The 21,940-nt window shown below is 39.6% G+C and overlaps 2 protein-coding genes across 2 annotated transcripts; both read left to right on the top strand.

Moving 5' to 3' along the window:
• Positions 1–4,442: 4,442 nt before the first annotated feature.
• On the top strand, positions 4,443–6,878 carry LOC127900826 (uncharacterized). Its single transcript, XM_052436075.1, has 2 exons — positions 4,443–5,939; positions 6,039–6,878. The coding sequence occupies exons 1-2, from the start codon at positions 4,443–4,445 to the stop codon at positions 6,876–6,878; spliced, it is 2,337 nt and encodes a 778-aa protein (XP_052292035.1).
• Positions 6,879–15,195: 8,317 nt separating this feature from the next.
• LOC102619217 (germin-like protein subfamily 1 member 17) lies at positions 15,196–16,181 on the top strand. Its single transcript, XM_006478955.3, has 2 exons — positions 15,196–15,387; positions 15,480–16,181. The coding sequence occupies exons 1-2, from the start codon at positions 15,264–15,266 to the stop codon at positions 16,028–16,030; spliced, it is 675 nt and encodes a 224-aa protein (XP_006479018.2). The 5' UTR covers positions 15,196–15,263; the 3' UTR covers positions 16,031–16,181.
• Positions 16,182–21,940: the final 5,759 nt, after the last annotated feature.

Genomic DNA, 21,940 nt, shown 5'->3' with positions numbered 1-21,940 from the left:
TCCCGTATAAATAGAGGTACCCTGCACAATTAGAGGTATCCCACACAAATAGAGATACCCCATATAATATGAGGTATCCCATACAAATAGAGGTACCCCATACAAATAGGGATACCCCGCGTAATAGGGGGTACCCCACGTAACTCGAGGTACCCGACAAAGCGGATGTAAGAGAATCCACCGAAAATATCCTCCATGAGAAATGTCTCCGCCTCTTAAAAGATATTATTTGATTTTGTCAGAATTAGGAATCAAGAACGTCGTATCAAAAGGGGGGGACAGCCGCCTGCTACCTCTGCCAAAAGTGAAGGACACTGTCCCAAGGACAGTGGTCCCCAGCCGCCTACTCGACAGCTACTGCAGAGGTACCCCGGACCACTCTCCAGCACGCGCCACGTTTCCAAAAGATGAGATACGCCGCGAACATGCAGATAATGGCCCAAAAAATTATAAAGAGGTAAAAAGACGTTAGCCAAAAAGGGTACGCCACGTGTCAGCTGAGGTACTCCATATATAAAGGCGCCTAGGTTTCATTTTCCGGGGGGCTCTCACTCACCATTAACACTCACACTCCAAAAAATAGGTTTTCTTCAACCTTAAACCCTAATTTACAGAGGGCTAGCCAGCTCTCTTTACCATTAAAGCTTGAGTTTGCTAACTTGAGCGTCAGAGTGTGAACGCCGGGGTACCCCGGCTTCACCTCTAACCTCCATTTCACTGTTTTGCAGGCGTGAAGCTCATTTTGGAAGGACACCTCTCTTGTTTCTGACCTTCCACCATTGTTACCACTCTCTCCCTTTTTCTCACCTCCCCCGAATTTCAGATACACCGCACCACACACAATAAACTAGTGAGGTACCCCATCTCCCCTCAAAATAACAAATTTATTGTTCTAGATTGGTTTGACTTTTCTTACCCCAAAATCAGTTGAAAACAATTGGCGTCGTATGTGGGGAGTCGCACAAAAAGCCTCCTCCGCGGTTACCAAACTAGTTGTTGTGTGTACTCTAATACATGGCACCCGACGTACCTCCCGAAGGTTTAATGGGGGATCCTACAAGGATGAGAGATGACAGCAGCAGTGAAGGTAGTGATCCCGCAAGAAGGGTAGCCCGCATCAGCAAGGGCAATGGTATCAAGCAATCGACGGGTGTTCGCCAAGCAGAAGAACCTATTTCGCACAAGCGTTTTGAGGATCTTGCCCACGCAATACTTAGGGCAGTCGGATCTCGGGCACCAAAAAGTTCACTTCCACCAGTGACGCTAGAAGCTCTACCACCTCAAACGGACGACCAAGCTATGGTCAAAAGAGGGGTACCCGAGGCCAGCAAGCCAAAGCCTAGGCCATCGGGTACCCGTTCTAAGTTTCAAACCGTAGGCTCCCGCGACGAGCCTTCCACCGCCTCTTGCAATTCCCGCAGCAGCCAGGGTACGAGGCATGCAAAGCGTACCCACGAGGATCTCCGTGAGAAGTTAAACGCCAAAAGGGCTTCTCAAATGGCGGTGACATCATCGAGTACACCGAGGGTACCCCTCGAATTTGTGGAAAAGATGGAGAACCTGGAAGCCCAAGTAAAGCTCCTCTCCGAGAAGCAAAACATCACAGCTGCCCCAACGCCAATGACCTACCAATCGCCATTCACTATGGAGATTAGGACGGCAGCTCTCCCCGAGGCGTTCGCCATGCCTCAGATACCTCAATACTCGAGTACCACTGATCCCTCGGAGCATGCTGAGCTATACCGCGACCAAATGCTTATCAAGGGTGTAGATGAGAGCGCCATGTGTAGGATGTTTACACACACACTCACGGGCCCCGCGAAGTCGTGGTTTCGCTCTTTGAAAGCGGGTAGCATATCTTCCCTACATCAATTGCTATCCGAATTTACTAAAGAGTTTTCCTACGCCTCCACTTAAGATAGGGTAGCCTCCAAACTTGCCTTTATCAAGCAAGGGGAAGCCGAACCTTTGGCAGAGTACGTGAGTCGTTTCCACCAAGAGGTGCTGCGAACCGGAGCATTTGGAAACCAATACACATTGACCCATTTTGAGAAAAATTTACAGTTGGGTAAGTTATGGCGTTTTTTTCAAAAGAAGCGCCCACTTTCATATGGGGAAGCTCGTTCCCGGGCGTTGCAGCAGGTGGAGATGGACGAGAAATGTCAATTGAAGCGCCAAGAAGATAAGGCCGATGTTACAAAGAACAAGGAGAAGCCCAAAAGGATGGAGGCCACAATACCGCGGGTACTTCGACCACGGAGCCCTCCACAGGCTGCCCCGCGGGGGCGAGGGTATAACCCTCAGGGTACCTCAAGGGTACCCCAACCTCCAAGATCGCCACCACCAGATCAGCGAGAGCTACCACCGAGGCCTCGGTACGAATCTTACCACCCACTTAATCGATCCCTAGAGCAGATCTTCTACCATATTCGGGATACTGGCCTCCTCCGTCCTCCTAAGCCAATGAAGAAGTACCCCAACATGAAGCGTAGCCTGAAGTATTGCGAGTTCCATGAGGACTTTGGTCACAGCACAGCTGAATGTTTCACCTTGCGAGAGAAAATTGAATCTTTGATTCTCAGCGGGTACCTCAAAGAATTTGTTGCTGGCATGAGAGAAGCTCGGAAATTCGCGGAGCAGGATAAGGGCAAGCAAGTAGCTGATGGCAGTCCTGAACGAGAGGCACCCCCTGAACATAAGAAAGGCGTGTATGTTCGAATGATCATGGGCGGACCGACTTTGGCGGGCCAATCTAGGAGGGCTATCAAAGGCTATGGTAGATCGTTGTCGATAACCACCAATATGGGCAGAGAAGTCAACCTTAATGAATGAGGTACACCGAAGGTACCCCACCATCCCCCGCCTATCATTTTTACAGAAAAAGATGCGGAGGGCATCTCGTACCCCCACGACGATGCCTTCGTAATTACGTTGAAGGTTGCCACTGGTAAGGTAGCAAGAACTCTAGTAGATACCGGCAGCTCCGTTGACATCATTTTCAAAAGCGCCTTGGATTAACTATTGATTGAGTCACCAAAGATCACCCCCTACGCTACGCCTCTTATTGGGTTCGCCGGAGATATGGTTATACTAAAAGGCATCATCACACTGCCCGTTACACTTGGTAAGGTACCTCACCGTGTTGTTCACATGATTGATTTTCTTATTGTAGATCACCCGGGTGCCTACAATATTATATTAGGTAGGCCGTTCTTAGTAGCAACTAAAGCGGTGGTATCCATGCACTACCTCGCCATGAAAGTCTCGGCCGCCCAAGAAGTTATCACCATTAAAGGGGACCAGCAATCAGCTCGTGGATGTTATTCCGTGGCCTCCAAAGTCACTTACCAAATAGCTTCCGATCTGCCAATGAAGGGATACCCCAGTGGCAGCCAGCCCACACCTTCCCCCTCAAAGCGAGCACTTACTAGACAACGGAGAGCAGTACTCAAAAAATCTCCTCAGGTAGCCCACCCGCGAAAACAGTTGGAGTCTTCACCAATGGGGGTAGAAGCAGTTACGGGAGATAGCTCGAGGGTACCCCACGGGGACCAGGAGGAGCCCAGATGTGAAGTTGAGGCACCTTTGGATCCCCGAATATTGAAAGATGAAAAAAGGGGTACCCTAGTTGAAGACCTTATTTCAGTCTCGATTTATGCCACCGACCCAACAAAGACAGTGAAAGTAGGCTCCAACCTCTCGGAGGAACAAAGAGAGAAACTTATCACCTTCCTACGTGAGCACCACGATGTATTCGCTTGGTCCCACTCGGATATGCCAGATATCCCACCTTCTCTCTCTTGTCACAAACTCAATGTCAGCCCACATAATAAACCGGTCAAACAGAAGCGTCGCGCCTTCAACCAAGAGAGGTACGATGCAATTGAACAAGAGGTAGACCGCCTATTAGCAGCAAGGTTTATCCGGGAAGCAGTGTACCCCGATTGGGTATCCAACATTGTTCTAGTCAAGAAATCAAATGAAAAGTGGCGCATGTGTGTGGACTTCACTGATTTGAACAAGTCCTGCCCCAAGGATAGCTTCCCGCTTCCTTGGGTGGACCAACTGGTTGATACAACAGCGGGGCATGAGATGCTTAGTTTTATGGACGCCTTCTCCGGGTACAACCAAATCCCGATGTATGAACCCGTTTAAGAGAAAACGGCCTTCATCACCAACCGGGGGTTATACTGTTATAAGGTTATGCCGTTTGGTTTAAAGAATGCCGAGGCTACCTAGTAGCGGCTAGTGAATAAAATTTTCAAAGAACAAATCGGGCGCACCATGGAGGTATACATAGACGACATGATCACCAAATCGGTGCATGCGGGGAACACCTGGGGCACCTCAGAGATACCTTTACCGTTTTGAGAAGACACTAGATACGGCTTAACCCTGAAAAATGTGCATTCGGGGTAACCTCGGGAAAGTTTCTCGGATTCATGGTACAACAACGGGGGATTGAAGCCAACCCCGATAAAATTCGCGCAGTTCTTGACATGAAATCACCAAGCACCATTAAGGAGGTTCAAAGCTTGGCAGGCCGGGTAGCTGCTCTGAGCCGCTTTATCTCCAAGGCTACCGACCGGTGTAAGCCTTTTTTTAAAGCTTTGAAGACCGGCAAAAATCTCCAATGGACACCTGATTGCGAAGAGGCTTTCCAAGAACTGAAGGGGTACCTCGTGAATGCTCCACTACTTGCCAAACCTGAGCCGGGAGAGGTGCTTATGTTGTATCTCGCCGTATCCGAGCATGCCACCAGCTCTGTGTTACTCCGAGAGGATGATAATGGGGTACAACGACCTATTTACTACACTAGTAAGGCTATGGTTGATGCCGAAAAGAGGTACCCCACCTCTGAAAAGATCGTCTTGGCATTGGTTGTCTCTGCACGGAAGCTCAGACCATATTTTCAGGTTCACACCATTGCAGTCGTCACCAACCTTCCCCTCCGGCAAATCCTCCAGAAGTTAGACATGTCTGGAAGGCTTCTTCGATGGTCCCTCGAATTAAGCGAGTTCGACATCATCTTCAAGCCTCGTTCGGCGATTAAAGCCCAAGCCATCGCTGATTTCATTGCGGAATTTGCTAATGACTCAAGTGGTGAAGATGATCTGAGGTACCTGTCAGATACTCCATCCACCAATAAAGGGGGGCAAGTCTGGGAAATATATGTAGACGGTTCTTTTAACTCACACGGAAGTGGTGTGGGAGTTATTATAATCGACCCGAACAAGGTAAAAATATGCTACGCCTTGCAATTTGGATTCAAGGCTTCAAACAACGAAGCCGAGTGCGAGGCCATCATAGCGGGGTTGAGGATGTCGAAGGCTTTGGGAGCAAAAAGGGTACACGTCAAGAGCGACTCCCAGTTGGTGGTAAGCCAGATTACCGCGCAATATCAAGCGAAAGAGGAAAACATGAAAGGGTACCTCGGAAAAATCAAAGAGTTGATGTCCCAATTTTGCGAGGTCAAGGTGGAAAGGGTACCCCAACTGGAGAACAACGAAGCCGACACCCTGGCAAAAATGGCATCTCTTGGTGTAGCTCAGTCAGTTGGCCCCCTCACGACAGAACACATACCCGCCCTCAGCATTGATCTCCTAGAGCCGCTGGAAGTAAAATTGTTATCCAACGAGATACTTTGGATGGAGCCTATCATAAGGTACCTCAAAGACGGAAACCTCCCCTCAGATAAAAGTGAAGCAAGAAGATTAAAGTATAAAGCCGCGCGGTATTGCCTGATCCAGGGTACCCTATACAGAAGAGGGTTCACTCTTCCTTACCTTAGATGCTTGGGAAGCGACGAGGCCGAGTATGTCATGAGGGAGATACATGAGGGGATTTGTGGCAATCACTATGGAGCACAATCACTGTCGCAAAAAGCTCTCCGTCAGGGGTACTACTGGCCGACCATGCGGGAGGATGCCAAGAATATGGTACGAAGCCATGACAAATGCCAGAGGTTCGCCAGGGTACCCCACCTACCCCCAGAGAAGCTAACAGTTATATCTTCCCCTTGGTCCTTCGCTATGTAGGGAGTGGACCTCATTGGCCCGTTACCTACCGAGAAGGGGCAAGCAAAATACGCAATCGTGGCGGTTGATTATTTTACAAAATGGGCGGAAGCAGAGCCATTAACAAGCATCACAGAAAGAAAAACCACGGAATTCATTTGGAAGAACCTCATTTGCAGATTTGGGATCCCATATGCAATTGTCAGTGATAACGGGAAGCAATTCGATAATGAAAGATTTCGAAGCTTTTGTTCGGAGTTGGGGATAGCCAACCGATTTGCTACACCTGCCCATCCCCAATCTAATGGGCAAGTCGAAGCCGTTAACAAGATTATCAAAGGTATCCTTAAGAAGAAGCTAGAAGAAAGAAAAAGAGCATGGGTAGACGAGCTACCTGGGGTACTGTGGGCGTACCGGACTACTCAAAACACCTCCGCTAGAGAGACCCCATTTGCCCTCGCATTCGGTGTTGATGCAGTGATTCCAGCGGAAATCAGGGTACCCTCTCACAGGGTTGAATACTTTGATGAGGCCGAGAACACCTCCTTGGTTGCTTCAAACCTTGATTTGGTGGCTGAAAAAAGGGCTAGAGCAGAATTGAGGACGACCATATATCAACATCACATTTCGGGTCTATATGAAAAAAAGGTACGCCCTCGATCCTTCAAGAAAAGAGACTTGGTCTTGAGAAGGGTAACTCAGAACACTAGGGTACCTTGCGAAGGAACTTTTGGGGCAAATTGGGAAGGACCTTACCGCATCGACAAACCCGTTGGGACAAGTGCATACAGGCTACTCCACATGGATGGCACAATTGTGAGGCACCCCTGGAATACTGCAATGCTACGGAAATATTACTAAAGGACAGTGTCTCAACCTTTAGTCTTTTGCTGTTATTTGCTTTCTTTAATATTTTTTGTGTGGTAGGCAAAATGGGGTACCCCAAATGCCCTATGTTGGTCAGTTGCAACTTTAGAGTTTCTTTAATTTTCAAATGAAAATGATAGGAGGTCTTACAATCTCCCATTCTCCTCAGGGTAACAAAGCTAAGTCGTGTATTGATCAATGCTTTCGTTATCTATAAATGTATTTTCTTTCTCAACAAATATGATGTGGGTTCTTTCTTTATTTTTCCCCACTTCGATTTTAGAATGCAGATTACATTCATTTATCACCATTAATATACCCTTGCATCTGGTTATATGCAATTCTCGCCATACGCTTGTCAATTATGACTAACCTATCACAGGACCAGCCAAGGTACTTGATATGCCTAGATCGTGACGATCTATGCAAAGCCAAGATGGGCAATGGAGTGAACAGCCCAGGGGTAGCCTTTCTGCGGAAGCATGACAAAACTACCTAGACAAAGAGAGGGAGGGTAAAAGAGGACCCGAGGGTGAAGAAAAACCGGTATACCCTAGCGGCACGAAGTTCGGCTTAGGTATAAGAGCACCCACACCTCCGTCCTCGTACTTGAGCAAAGTAGGGGGTAAGCTATTCAAAAATTCGGAGAGAACTTCGAAAGAATAAGAAAGTGATTGGTTGGACCAATTGCGCTTTCAACGTTTGATCGAGATGTCGCGATGATATTTTAATTACCTATTTGTGGAGAATCCGCCATAGTTTCCGAGAAGGGCATGCACCAAATTGGTGGGGAATTCGCCTGATGTTGCTATATTTGTTAAGGTACCAGGGGTACCCCATTTCAAAATAAATGATGAGAGGTACCCTAGACATTTATAAGGTAACAGTTTAGCCAAACATTCATTTGCAGAATAATAAACATGCAAAGTACAAGAGGACTCGAGGGCATGGTATCATAACAAAAGAGAAGTCCCAATAATACAAAATATCCCGAGAAACCAAAAAGAAAGAAACAAGATCCAAATAGCAAAATGTGGATAGATCCGAAAAAATAAGAGCACACTGAGAAGGCTACATCGATGGGGGAACGCCATCCCCAACATCCGTCTCCAGAGGGCGATTAGCAGAGGACTCCAAGGTACCCGCAATATGAGCAGCCGAAGTAGGGGCATCCAAGGCAGGCAACGACTGAAGCTGATGGGGTACTCTAGGCGACCCGGAAGGGGTACCCGACCGTGCCTGGGAAGACTTCTTCCTCTCTGCAATCGTCTTCAGAATCGTAGCTTTGTTGATAAATTTCTGCACCCGGGGTACCTCCAAGTCCGGATCCACACTCCACACCTCCGTCATGATGAGTGAGAATGCATCCTCTGCCATCGTCTTTTGTCGGGATAACAGATCCCCGTTGGTGACCCTCAACTCATCACGATCCTTCTCCACCCGAGCTTTCTCTCCCGACAGGCCAGCAATGCGTTCTTGCAAAGTTTTAACTTCTCGGGCAAGCTGATCCTCGCGAGATTGATGGCTTTGGAGCTCACCCCTTAACTTGTCGACCTCTGACTGAGCGGCAACAAGGGAGTCAAGGTCTGGAAGGCAGTGGCTAAGGAGGAAGGATGCCTGCGGGTCATGAAAGACATGTTAAATATATGTGTATGACAATAAGATTAATTAAGTAAAAAAATGATGAAGGGTACACCCGGGGTACCCCGGGAAAGCCTACTTCTTGGGGTAGCCCTAAGTGCTTGACCGTAGCGCTGGCTCAAACTCATCTTGTCAGCCTCTTCAGCAACCTCGGAGGTAACATTTTCAGCAGAGTAGTAAAAACAGCGAGCCAAGTGCGAAACCTCCTTGTTGGAAGCCGGGTCTAGGTCACCCTCATGTAACTCATCGGGGAAAGAGGAAACCAGCCCGAATTTTCTCTTCTTCGAGCGAGGGGTACCCTTCGACCCGCTGTGGGAGGTACCCTGAGACTTGCCCTTTGGTCCGGGAATTCGAGGTGGCCGGGAGCCTTTCTGGGGTACCGCCGAATCCTGAGATCCGGAAGTACCGCCCACTACCGATTGGAAAAAGGCGTCAAAAGCGTCACCTGCCGATTCCATAACTGCACCCAATGCACAAAAGTTATGTTAGTCGGACAAGTACTAAGTACTACAAAAGCAAAATGGGAAATAAAAAAAAGGGAAGTAAAATAAAGATGCGGTGATAACGAGGTACCCCAGTCCCGTAGATAATAATATGGTACCCCTCGACACCTAAATCATACATGAGTCACCCCCGAGAGCAGGTGGAGGACTTCGGTCAATCAGCCCCGCTCTCTATAATCGGCTCTCCTCTAGCACATCACTACCATTCTGTGCACCTCGAAACCTATCCACAAACTTCTTCACCTCTCTCCCCACCTCCTGAACTGGGCATGATCCTTTAGCCCATGTCACACCTGCAAAAGAATGAAGAACCCAAGGTTAGCGAGACATTCATGTGAAAGATTATGATAAAGAACCATAAGTAAGAGAGATACTTACAGTCTACATTGAAGGAATGAGGAACCTCCACGGGGTTGCCCTTTTCACCCAGAGTCTCTGTCCCCCACCTACCCTCAGCAACAAACCATCCCTTTCGATAACCCTTCTTCAAGGCAGGGTTCCCCTTAACAATATGGCCGTGATTACCCCAAGGGGAGAAGTAAGCAATACCGGGACCCTTAGGCTTCTTGAATTGGTAAAGACCCCTCAACTCCCGAACAGAAATGTCGTGCTTCAAGACCTCTGACCATAACACATGTAAGCCCGTAAGCGTCCTCCACCCCGGAAGGGACAGCTGCCCAAGAGCTACCCCCAAGTAACTAAACATTTTCATATAGAAAGGTTGGAGGGGCATGCGGAGTCCTAGATCAAAGAGGTCAATGTGGAGAGCAATCTCATCAGACTTCGGACACTCAGGTCACTCATCCACATGGGGTACCTTAAGCTGAACAGATGGAGAAATATTGTATTTGGCTCTAATTTGTTCTAAGTCCCCCAAGGTAGCCCTCCTAGTGCCTAGGGAAAAAAGGTTGCCAGATTTTGAAGGTGTGGCAGGGGGAGATTTGGGAGGCTGGTTCGAGGAACGAGCGGGAACCTTGGGCTTAGATGACTTACTCTTTTTTTTAGGATGGGGGGTTGGCCGTTTACTGGGAAAACGTGGGCTGACACGAGGGATACTCCTAGGGGGAGGGGGCTCAGAATGAGAATTACAACTCCCAGAGGAATTAGGGGGAGACTGATCCCCCTCGCTAATGGAGATGTGGGAAGGGGAACCCGCAGGAGGGCTGACAACCCTACTAGCCCCAACTACGCGTCGCTTCCTCACGGGTCCTACATGTTTCTTGCCCATCTACTTTCCCCCAACAATACACCCAATAATACATCCAACAAGCCACGAGTTCCCCAAACAACATATCCATAAGCCTCCAACAACACATCCAACAAGCCACATGTTTTCCAAACAGCAACATATTCATACCAAGCACCATCCACCACACATCAACCACTAAATGCAAACACCAACCAACAAAAAAAAAAAAATGGAGAAGCTGCAGCAAACTGACGCGGGGGGGAGCTGCAGCCACCTAACTGACGCTGACCGGGGGAGCTGCAGCCACTAAAATGCCGGAAAACTCCGAGAAGAACGCCGGCCAAAACAAAAAGAGAGAAAAACAGAGAAGCTGCAGCCATCAAGAAGAACCGGCTGCCATGGCTGCAACCACACCAAACCGACGCCGGAAATCTCCAAGAAAAACACCGGCCGAAACGAGAAAAAAAGAAGAAAAAGAAAGAAGAAAATGAGAGAAGAAAATGAGAAAAGAAAATGAGAAAGAAGAGAGAGAAAGCGAGATAAAATAAAGACTCAAGGAAGGAGGTTTACCGTGTGTATCATAGGACCGAGATCACGCCGTGAGCTGTCGGAAAATCGCCTTGAACCGACTAGATCTAGAGCCCAAAACCGCCACTGCAGCAGCCGAGATCCACGCCGGAAAACGCACCAGATCTTTGCCGACCGAGAGAGAGAAAGAAAAAAAGAAAGAAAGAAAATAGGGAAAGAAGAAAGAATAAAGAAAGAAAGGGAAGAAGAAATGGGAGAAAGAAAACGGGAAAGAAAGAAAACGGAAGAAGAAGAAAATAAAAGAAAAAGAATAAAGGGAGAATAGAGCCTGGGGAAGATGAACGGAGGTAAAAAAAAGAGTAAAGAAATTTTTTTTTTTTTACCTGTGATAATGTTGATGCAGTTAGAAGAAGAGACAAAATTATGGAAGAAAAAAGCTACTGGAAATGATCAATTTTTGGGAGTTCGTTTGAGGATTTTCAAAATTCTGACACACGTCAGGAGTTTTAAATTCAACCTGACATAACACGTTGCCCAAGAAAGGAGTTTAGGGATGTTTGAGTGAGATTGATATTTTCAAAATTCAAACTGCGTGTCAGACGGCTGCCACTTCCCAAGAAAAAAGAGAGAGACATATGAAGACAACTGTTCGTTCTCATCGTCAAAAAAAAAAAAAAGCAGGAAAAGGAAAAGACAAAGAGAAGATTTTTAGTTCGAAGTACACAAAGTTTAGTCAAGGGAAGAAGCTAAGCAAGGTACCCTCCAGTCCAGCCGTGTCGCCACGTGTCACTCATACAATGAGTTTCTTTTGCCTCCAATACTTCTCGCCAAAAAGAAACTAGGGGGACGTTGTTTGAGGGAAAAATAGGAAGGGCAATAGAGCGCCACGTGTCAACCAATGGAATGATTTCAGCACCATCGGAGGTACCCTGCACAATCCGAGGTGCCCGGCATGACTCGAGGTACTCCGTATAAATAGAGGTACCCTGCACAATTAGAGGTATCTCACATAAATAGAGATACCTCATATAATATGAGGTACCCCATACAAATAGGGGTACCTCGCGTAATAGAGGGTACCCCACGTAACTCGAGGTACCCGGTAAAGCGGATGTAAGAGAATCCACTGAAAATATCCGCCATGAGAAACGTCTCCGCCTCCTAAAAGATATTATTTGATTTTGTCAGAATTAGGAATCAAGAACGTCATATCAAAAAGGGGGGACAGCCGCCTGCTACCTCTGCCAAAAGTGAAGGACATTGTCCCAAGGACAGTGGTCCCCAGCCGCCTACCCGACAGCTACTGCAGAGGTACCCCGGACCACTCTCCAGCGTGCCACGTTTCCAAAAGATGAGATACGCCGCGAACATGCAGATAACGGCCCAAAAAATTATAAAGAGGTAAAATGACGTTAGCCAAAAAGGGTACGCCACGTGGCAGCTGAGGTACTCCATATATAAAGGTGCCTAGGTTTCATTCTCCGGGGGGCTCTCACTCACCATTAACACTCACACTCCAAAAAATAGGTTTTCTTCAACCTTAAACCCTAATTTACAGAGGGCTAGCCAGCTCTCTTTACCAGTAAAGCTTGAGTTTGCTAACTTGAGCGTCGGAGTGTGAACGCCGGGGTACCCCGGCTTCACCTCTAACCTCCATTTCACTGTTTTGCAGGCGTGAAACTCATTTTGGAAGGACACCTCTCTTATTTCTGACCTTCCACCATTGTTACTACTCTCTCCCTCCTTCTCACCTCCCCCGAATTTCAGATACACCGTACTACACACAATAAACTAGTGAGGTACCCCATCTCCCCTCAAAATAACAAATTTATTGTTCTAGATTGGTTTGACTTTTCTTACCCTAAAATCAGTTGAAAACAATAGTCATTTTAATTTCTTTATAAAATTTTAGTACACTTTAATCCACCCTCAATGTGGATAGGAATGGCAATGGGAGGTGATCTTATTCCCCATTACTCTTTGTCCCCTTCATAGTTGTTTCAAAAACGGGATAGAGATCTGTAAGGATATTCAATTCTTGAATAATTAATACTTTTATTTTTCAACTCGATTTAATCATATATTACAATTTAATTTTTATATGTACTCCCTAAAAATTTTAAAAAATAAATTAAAAATTAAAATAGAAAAAGGGATTAGGAGGGGATGTGGATTTCAACTAATTCCTATCTCTTCTCTAAATAAGATATTGAGTAGTAAATTATTTTATTCCTTTCCTTGAATAAGAAATTTAATATCAAATTATCCACAAACCCTCCCCAAGCGAAAAAAGAAAAAGAAAAAGAAAGCGTCCCTTAGAAGTCTCTTCCTCATAAGAATTTCCACCATCCCTAGGCATTAATGAGGGAGAAAAGCGTATTAAAGAATCATTCTTTTCGAATCTTTTCATGTTGATTTCGTAGGACAGTAAAAACTCTTAATTGATAAACTGCTTAAATTTAGCAAGACTTGATGTTGCTTTCATCTCCCAGTCCTCAACAACTCCTTTCTTTTATGTGTTCATTTTTTTAATGAAGTTTATATTTGCTCCATTAGTTGAAACATTTGGGGGCCCGGAAATGATTAGTTCAATAAAATAAAAGGAGTTTAGTTTGATCATTTCCTCCGAATTAGTTTCTTTCGTGTAGCAAATGATTTGTGATTTGCTGACTTTAACGCAATATAAAATTATTAACTCGGTAAAATAATTCCAGGACTTGGGTAAAGCTGTCGCGTATTTAGAGGCCAGAAAAATATACATTTTTGCTCTGTCTCATGAATGTGCTTCGGCATTTTATACTACTTTTGCAGATAATATATATAATTACTGTATGAAAAATGTTTTTTAAGAACTATTGCAACAGGCAAGATTCAAGATTAAATCAAATGAAGTTGGTGTCATGTAGTTCTATGTTCGACAAAGTAATCCTGTAGAAATACCAAGTGGTCTTTTGACAGATTGATAGCATTTTATTTCTCATAATATTTCTTAGGCGGACGCTCTCATTTTTAAAATATAGATTTAGAATTAAATTTTTTTTACAACATCGATCAAATGATTTTTCAACAGTTTACAATATTGTAACAATTTTTCATAATATTATAAAATCTCAAATCTATATTTTAATAAATGAGAGACACCAATACTAGATAATAGCTCTTAATCAAAGTTTTTTTTGGGTGTCAAGTGTCCTGTAGAAATATCAAGTGGCCTTTTGACAGATTGATGGCATTTTGTTTCATATTCTAATCAAGGTTTTTTTTTTTTTTGGGTGTCTTAATTGCACTATACTATTCAATTATGCGTGTGTATCGAGAAGATCTAGAAGAGGGAGGGAGGGGGGGAAGGGAATTCACTTTCATAGCCAGGTCGCATTCATTTGATGGCATTTTGTTTCATATTCTAATCAAGGCTTTTTTTTTTTTGGGTGTCTTAATTGCACTATACTATTTAATTATGCGTGTGTATCGAGAAGATCTAGAAGGGGGGGGGGGGGGGATTCACTTTCATAGCCAGGTCGCATGCATTTGATGTGGATAATATATTAAAAAAATGTAAATGATGGTTTTTGCCAATATTTCGTGAATTTCTTGTGATAAGTTTGCTTAAACTATTCTCATATTATAATAAAATTAATAATAATAACAACAATTATAGTTCATTAGACATCATTATAAAAAAGGGGACATGGCTACGGTGCAGAGGCTGCAAGTAACAGCTTCGTACTTTCCCATTTCCATCACCTTGCATTGGGACCTCTTTCTCTCCTCTAGCACCCGTGGAAGTCCGCCATTGGCTTCTGTTACTAACAGAAGCCGTACCATAGACTTCTCCTATAAAAAGAGGTAAGCATTGAATCCAGCATTTGACTAATGGTTTTCGTATTGACTAATCTTGTTTGTTTGAAATAAAACCCACTAAACTAATTATACAATTAGATATTATAATAATATTTTGACCCACCAAATCAATTAAAATAGTAAGTTTTTAATGTTCAAATACCGAGGTGGTGCACCTAATCATATGAGTTGTTTTTTCCCCTTGAAATTGCAAATATAACGTCAATAGTGAAAATTCCTGCGCCTTAATTACCCTTTAGTTCAGATTGATAACAACGTTGTCTGCAAGCAGATGAGATCAATTCCAAACTTTTGAGAAGATAAAATGAATACAGTTAAAAAAAAGGGAAATAAAAAAAAAACTTTTACTTAAAAAATGAAATTAATTAATATAACTATATAAGACCTTATTTACATTCAGTATTGCTAGAATCACATTTTCTTTTCGTAGATATGGACATATGTACACAGTGATTGAACATATCTTGTTTGAAAATATAACTAATCACAGACAATTAATGAAGACTTGGCGAGTCTTCACCTGCTTCGAGGGCTAAGAAATTGAATGCACAGACATTTTCATGGACTCCCTTCTATAAATAGGCAAATTTCTCTTGCAAGATATACATCTCAAGCCTCAACACTACCCAAAAAAAAAATTGATATAAATTAATCAAAATGAAAGCTGTTCAATTTCTTTCAGGTTTTGCTCTCTTGGCTTTGGCTTCTTTATTGGCCTCTGCCTATGACCCCAGCCCTCTTCAAGATATCTGTGTCGCCATCAATGATCCCAAGGATGGTGGTATGTGAGCTTAACTGATAAAACATGTAATTTTCAATATAATTTGTGCTGCTACTTAACTCTTCCTTTTTTCTTTGTCTGTGTTCTTGTAGTGTTTGTGAATGGGAAGTTCTGCAAGGACCCCAAGCTTGCGAAAGCAGAAGATTTCTTTTTATCAGGGCTAGACAAGCCTGGAAACACAGCAAATCGACTTGGCTTTAGTGTGACAAATGCAAATGTTGAGCAAATTCCAGGACTTAACACTCTTGGCATATCAGCAGTCCGTATTGACTACGCGCCATACGGTCAAAATCCACCTCACACTCACCCCCGTGCCACTGAAATCCTGGTGGTCCTGGAAGGAACTCTTTATGTTGGTTTTGTGACATCGAACCAACTAAATAACACACTCATCGCAAAAGTTCTGAACAAGGGAGACGTTTTTGTGTTTCCAATTGGTATGATTCACTTCCAATTCAACATTGGAAAAACAAATGCAGTTGCGTTTGCCAGTTTGGGCAGCCAGTTCCCTGGTGTCATTACCATAGCCGACACGGTCTTCGGAGCCGATCCTCCAATCAATCCCGATTTTCTTGGCAAGGCATTCCAGTTGGACCCAAACGTTGTGAAAGATCTTCAGAAGAAGTTCATTAATGGCAATTAGGAGAACAGAATGAGCTTTCCGGTGGCTTTAATATTTTTCCTCCATTATATCATATCGTGTTGTAATAAAAGAGGTCTCTTATACGAATCTCTCTCCGTGTTGATTGTAGCTATATATAAAGTATAAACAATTTTATTTCTGTTTTTATTTAGCAGCTGAATTCCAACTCCCAGAATAGTGATAGCGAAAGTCATTCTTAGTTATCTTCATTGAATTTTCGCTCATTTTCATGTTAATTTTATCTTTGTCTCCTCAATTCATATCTATAGTTAATATATTATGATAATTCTATGTTTATTTTTTTTTTTATGGCCCGTTGAACGAAAATTATTCCTGATTGGCTACTTGTTTGAAGGACGAATATATAATCTTACTTTTATCCTCTGTATGAACTCTCGCTGTAAGAATTTACTCTGATTAGTCCAGGATCCAAATATTTCTTTCAAATTAAATATAAAATGGAGAAGGACACTTATAATTATTATTAAGAACCTTATCACCTTCTGTTTATATCTTTTACCACTTAGGAGTTAGGTCCCTCTATTTTTCCAATTACCTATTTCATTCATAACTTAAATAATTTTAAACTTGTAACATTGAGAGTACAGTTTTTGAATTCTTCTACTATTATAATCTTATTGTTAGGCTCCCTTTAGCAGTGGCGGATCTAGAAAAATAATTTATCGGGGGTTAAATTAAATAATAGTAAAATATAAAAAACTAAAATTTTGAATATATAAAATATTTGCTAATACATTTCTAATTAGTCTCTATGCATTTTTATATTTTAAAAATGTTATCCAATAGACTTATTATCAATATTATTAAATTTATTATTTCCTATATAAACAACCAAACTATCACTTATCCCATCCGATTCCAAAGATGATTCTTCATGAGTTTTATTACTGAAAACGTTCGTTCTACTATTATTATATAAACTAGAAGAATTAACCATATTTTTGAGAATAGAAAATATTTTGGGTGGTGGGCTATCATTATTTTTAATTAAAATATAGGTTTTTATATTTCTTAAAAGTTAAAGTTAAATTTTATGGGAGTTTATATTTTATAGTGACTATTTTAATAAATTTAATGGGGACTAATTAGAAAATTAAAATATTTTTCTCTTTTATTTTTTTAATTTTTTTGGCCAATGGCGACTCAAGCCCCCACTAGTCATGTGCTGCATCCGTCCCTGCCCCTTAGTACAATTTTTTTTTTTGATAGGATTTATTCAAATAGAGCTCTTATTAGTACAACTTTGACAAGCATAGTTTTTATTAAAAAAAATTTAGTTATTTAGTTGTTGATGAGAACTTTTATAAAAATTATATAAAATTATTTTAATAGACAAGTTTTTACTAGTATAGATAAAATAATTTATTTTATCCCTAAAAGCTCTACTTAAAATACAATCAAATGACAATAAAAATTTTAAAAAGTACTTATAAGATAAATAAGCACTTATAATCATTAGATAAGTCATACCAAATGTGCACTTAGTCTAATATGATGAGCTCTTTTTTTCCTTCCCCACACTAAAAGTTATGGAGTGTGCTATATGTTACAAAGCTGCATGCATAGTTCAACTGAATAATTCAAAATAAAAATATAATATTAGAAATGTAATAGGTATCTTTAAAAATCATGGACTAAATGGTAAAATGTGTAATTAGAAAGTCTAGAATATTTGACAAAAATGTGTGACTACGCATTACTTTGATATGATATTTCTAGCTTAATGTTTTTACCTTGCATTCTAGGAAGAGAGACTAGAGACTTAATTAAACAGCTTGTTATTTAAAATAGCTAATGAAACTAATTTTAATTAAAAAAGTGAATAAAGGAAGAAATTATTATTTTTAATTGCATTATAATTTATTAATATTTACATTCATAAATTTATTAAAGGGTTGTTTGTTTCCTAACTTAATGACTTAATTGACTTAATTTTAATCAGTTAACCCATGAAGAGCTAGCTTGATAATGTTCTAGCTTTTAAAATAATTGTCGTTCGCTGTGCTGCAAAAATAACCAGTTGTGAAGATAATCAACTAAACATTTAGTAAAATTTATTTTTAAAAGTGTTGTAAGTTTTAAAAATAGCTCTATGTGTTTGGTAAGTCTTATTGTTAAAATACTATAAGAATGTGAATGATTGAATTGAACGTAATATTGAATAAAATTATGTACATATTTATAAACATGTATGTGTATATATCTATGTATCTATATATCTATATCTATATCTATCTATATATCTATATATATATATATATATATATATATAATATTTTTAGGGATATATATATATATATATAATAATAATAATAATAATAATAATAATAATTGATAACTAAAATAAATATTTTATATTATTAGTTTTATTTTTTTATTTTCTTGTCATAATATAATTGGTAATAAAAATAATCTCTTTAAAAGTAATGGCTTTATTTCCTAATTAGTAAGGATAATTTTGGAGTTTTATCCTATATATGATGATATATATGGAATTGTATTAAATAAAAAAGTGATTCTCAAATTAGATTTTAAAAAGCTACTCTTTCCCTATTTTAAAAAATCTGCTATAGGATGGGGTGATTTTGTTAAAAGTGATTTTTAAGAAAATTTACCAAATATCCAAATTAGCTTTTAGTTTTTTAAAATCACTTTTGAACCTCACAAAAGAAATCTCAAATGGACCCTAAGTCTGTTAATTTTTCAATTTAATAAAAAAATAGTAATTAATAAGCCATTAAGTTATTAAACTAATTATTTTTTTAACTTTTTACTTAATTTGAAAATTTTGAATCACATCATTTAAAAATATTCTCCAAAGTACCTTTATCTAATTAATTTATTTTCCTCCTCACCTAAATAAAGCCTACAAATATACAAGTAGATTATCATTATTTTTATCTTTTTATTTTCTTCAAACTAGAATGATTTATCTTCACAAAATTTTATCAATGTTATTCTAATTTAGAATATTAAAAGGTTGCATTCACTTGACTATGATTTATGTTATAATAAAATACTATCTTATTTATATTCTTTGAGATGTTTATTTTATACTTAACATTTAAAATTATAAGGACACAAATGTAACAATAATGGTTTTTAGATTTTTTTTAAGTTAAAAAAATAACTTAATATTTCTTCTCAAAGCTTCAAACAAAAAAAATAAATAATTAGGTTCTTCAAATTCATACATTTAAGTTTTTTCAAAATTCACATTAATTTAAGTCTATTCAGATTAAAAAAAAAACACAACGTGATATAAGATGGTAGAATCACAATAATAGGGAATAAAATACATATATAAAGCATCGAAAAGAATTATTCACTTGTATTCCAATATCCTCCTGATTATATAACAAATCAAGGTAACTAATTTTATAAAAAAAAAATTATCTAGCCGGTAGGTAAGCCTCGGGCAGCCATTAAAGTTGAAATTATATATATCAGTTGACATTGTAAAAGGATATCACTATCGCTAACTAATCGCACCGACTCCAGCTTCTAATTAACCTGACCACTGAAAATAAGATGGAAGACTTTTGGTTCCTTCTGATCCGAGTCTCCAATTTTATTTTTTTTTTCTTGAAGCAGATGATTTGATGACTCTAACACGCAATGAAAAAAACATGAACATTATTGACTTGGTACAGCATTTGTAGAACTAAAAATGGTTAAAGCAGCTAATTGTCCAATTATATGCACTTAATTTTTTTGCAGGTATTATTTCTCTAAGAAAAATAGTTTTACAAAAACCTTTTTTGACAACTATATTTTAGGTTTCTTCAATGGATTAGAATCTTGTCATAATTTGATATGTTCCCTTTGATCCGAGTCTTCAATTTTTTTTTTTCTTGAAGCAGATGATTTGATGACTCTAACACGCAATGAAAAAAACATGTACATTATTGACCTGGTAAGGCATTTGTAGAACTAAAAATGGTTAAAGCAGCTAATTGTCCAATTATATGTACTTAATTTTTTTCCAGGTATTATTTCTCTAAGAAAAATAGTTTTACAAAAACTTTTTTTGACAACTATATTTTAGGTTTCTTCAAGGGATTAGAATCCTCTCATAATTTGATATGTTCCTTCTAATCCGAGTCTTCAATTTTTTTTTCTTGAAGCAGATGATTCGATGACTCTAACACGCAATGAAAAAAACATGTACATTATTGACTTGGTAAGGCATTTGTAGAACTAAAAATGGTTAAAGCAGCTAATTGTCCAATTATATGTACTTAATTTTTTTGCAGGTATTATTTCTCTAAGAAAAATAGTTTTACAAAAACTTTTTTTGACAACTATATTTTAGGTTTCTTCAAGGGATTAGAATCCTCTCATAATTTGATATGTTCCTTTTTTATCCAAGTCTACAATTGTTTTTCTTGAAGCAGATGATTTAATGATTCTAACACGCAATGAAAAAAACATGTACATTATTGACTTGGTAAAGCATTTGCAGAACTAAAAATGGTTAAAGCAGCTAATTATCCAATTATATGTACTTAATTTTTTTTGCAGGTATTATTTCTCTAAAAAAAATAGTTTTACAAAAACTTTTTTTGACAACTATATTTTAGGTTTCTTCAAGGGATTAAAATCTTCTCATAATTTGATATGTTCCTTCTGATCCGAGTCTTCAATTTTTTTTTTCTTGAAGCAGATGATTCGATAACTCTAACATGCAATGAAAAAAACATGTACATTATTGACCTCGTAAGGCATTTTAGAACTAAAAATGGTTAAAGCAGCTAATTGTCCAATTATATGTACTTAAATTTTTTGCAGGTATTATTTCTCTAAGAAAAATAATTTTACAAAAATTTTTGTTGACAACTATATTTTAGGTTTCTTCAAGGGATTAGAATCCTCTCATAATTCGATATGTTCCCGAGCTAAATTCACTCAATATATTGATGGCTAATAAATTAAAAAATAAAAGTAGTTAAAACATAATCATATACTAGTATTAAAGGATATGTGGCACAAATCTTTGAAAACTTATAAGAACTCAAATTAGGCAAATAGAATCCTCTCTTAATTTAATTTCTCCTCAATTTTTAAAGATTTTGGTAATTAAGATAAATGAATGATGATTGGTGTCATAGTTCTATAAAAACTAATGTTACTGAACAAACCTATTATACTAGGAAAACTTTCGTCAAATTCATACTGTTTAAAATTCTTGCCGACAGAGTAAGTTCGTTACTTCCTAAAATTATCTCATCTCAACAAACGGTTTCATCTAGGGCAGAAGCATTCGTGAGAGTATCAGCTCTGTTTTTGAATGAATTAATCTGCTCAATTGCAAGATTCATGGAGGGAATGTGACCTTGAAGATTGACATTAAAAATGCCTTTGACACTCGTGATTGGAACTTTCTAATTCATGTCTTTGTTCTCTCTATTACATCGTATTGTTTGATATTGAGATAATGTAGTTTTAAAAAGTTATATCTGTTATGAAAAAAAAGTTATTGATGGAGCGAGGCGTAACGGAAGTAGAAATTGATAGGGTATGAAAACTAGATATCGTTCTAGTACTGGACCAGGCCAACGCGATTAGTTTATGCTCTAATCGAAACGTAATTAGATATCGTTTTAACCCAAACGACGCAATGAGATTTTTTAATAACGCATAATGCGAGATTAGATGACGCTCTAATCCAAACGACTTTACAAAAGAGATTTTGATAGATAATCCCAGAGGAAATTATAAAAGAGGAGTTTTATTGAATAATTGAATCTCAAGTCTTTAAATAATGACAAGGCCTCTCTATTTATAATAGAGGAAACCCACTTCTCTAAGTTAACTTAAAATGGGAAATTAAATCACAATTATAATGGAAATAAAAGACTAAGATACATACCATAATTGACTTAAACT

This window comes from Citrus sinensis, chromosome 3 (genome assembly GCF_022201045.2).
Source record: "Citrus sinensis cultivar Valencia sweet orange chromosome 3, DVS_A1.0, whole genome shotgun sequence".
Taxonomy (NCBI): Eukaryota; Viridiplantae; Streptophyta; class Magnoliopsida; order Sapindales; family Rutaceae; genus Citrus; species Citrus sinensis.
This window is presented reverse-complemented; position numbering and strand designations above follow the sequence as displayed.

Coding starts and splice junctions, on each gene's coding strand:
- LOC127900826 (XM_052436075.1), top strand. CDS start 4,443: ATGGTACAACAACGGGGGATTGAAGCCAACCCCGATAAAATTCGCGCA. Junction 5,940..6,038: donor GGGAGGATGCCAAGAATATG/GTACGAAGCCAT, acceptor TTCGCTATGTAG/GGAGTGGACCTCATTGGCCC.
- LOC102619217 (XM_006478955.3), top strand. CDS start 15,264: ATGAAAGCTGTTCAATTTCTTTCAGGTTTTGCTCTCTTGGCTTTGGCT. Junction 15,388..15,479: donor CAATGATCCCAAGGATGGTG/GTATGTGAGCTT, acceptor GTGTTCTTGTAG/TGTTTGTGAATGGGAAGTTC.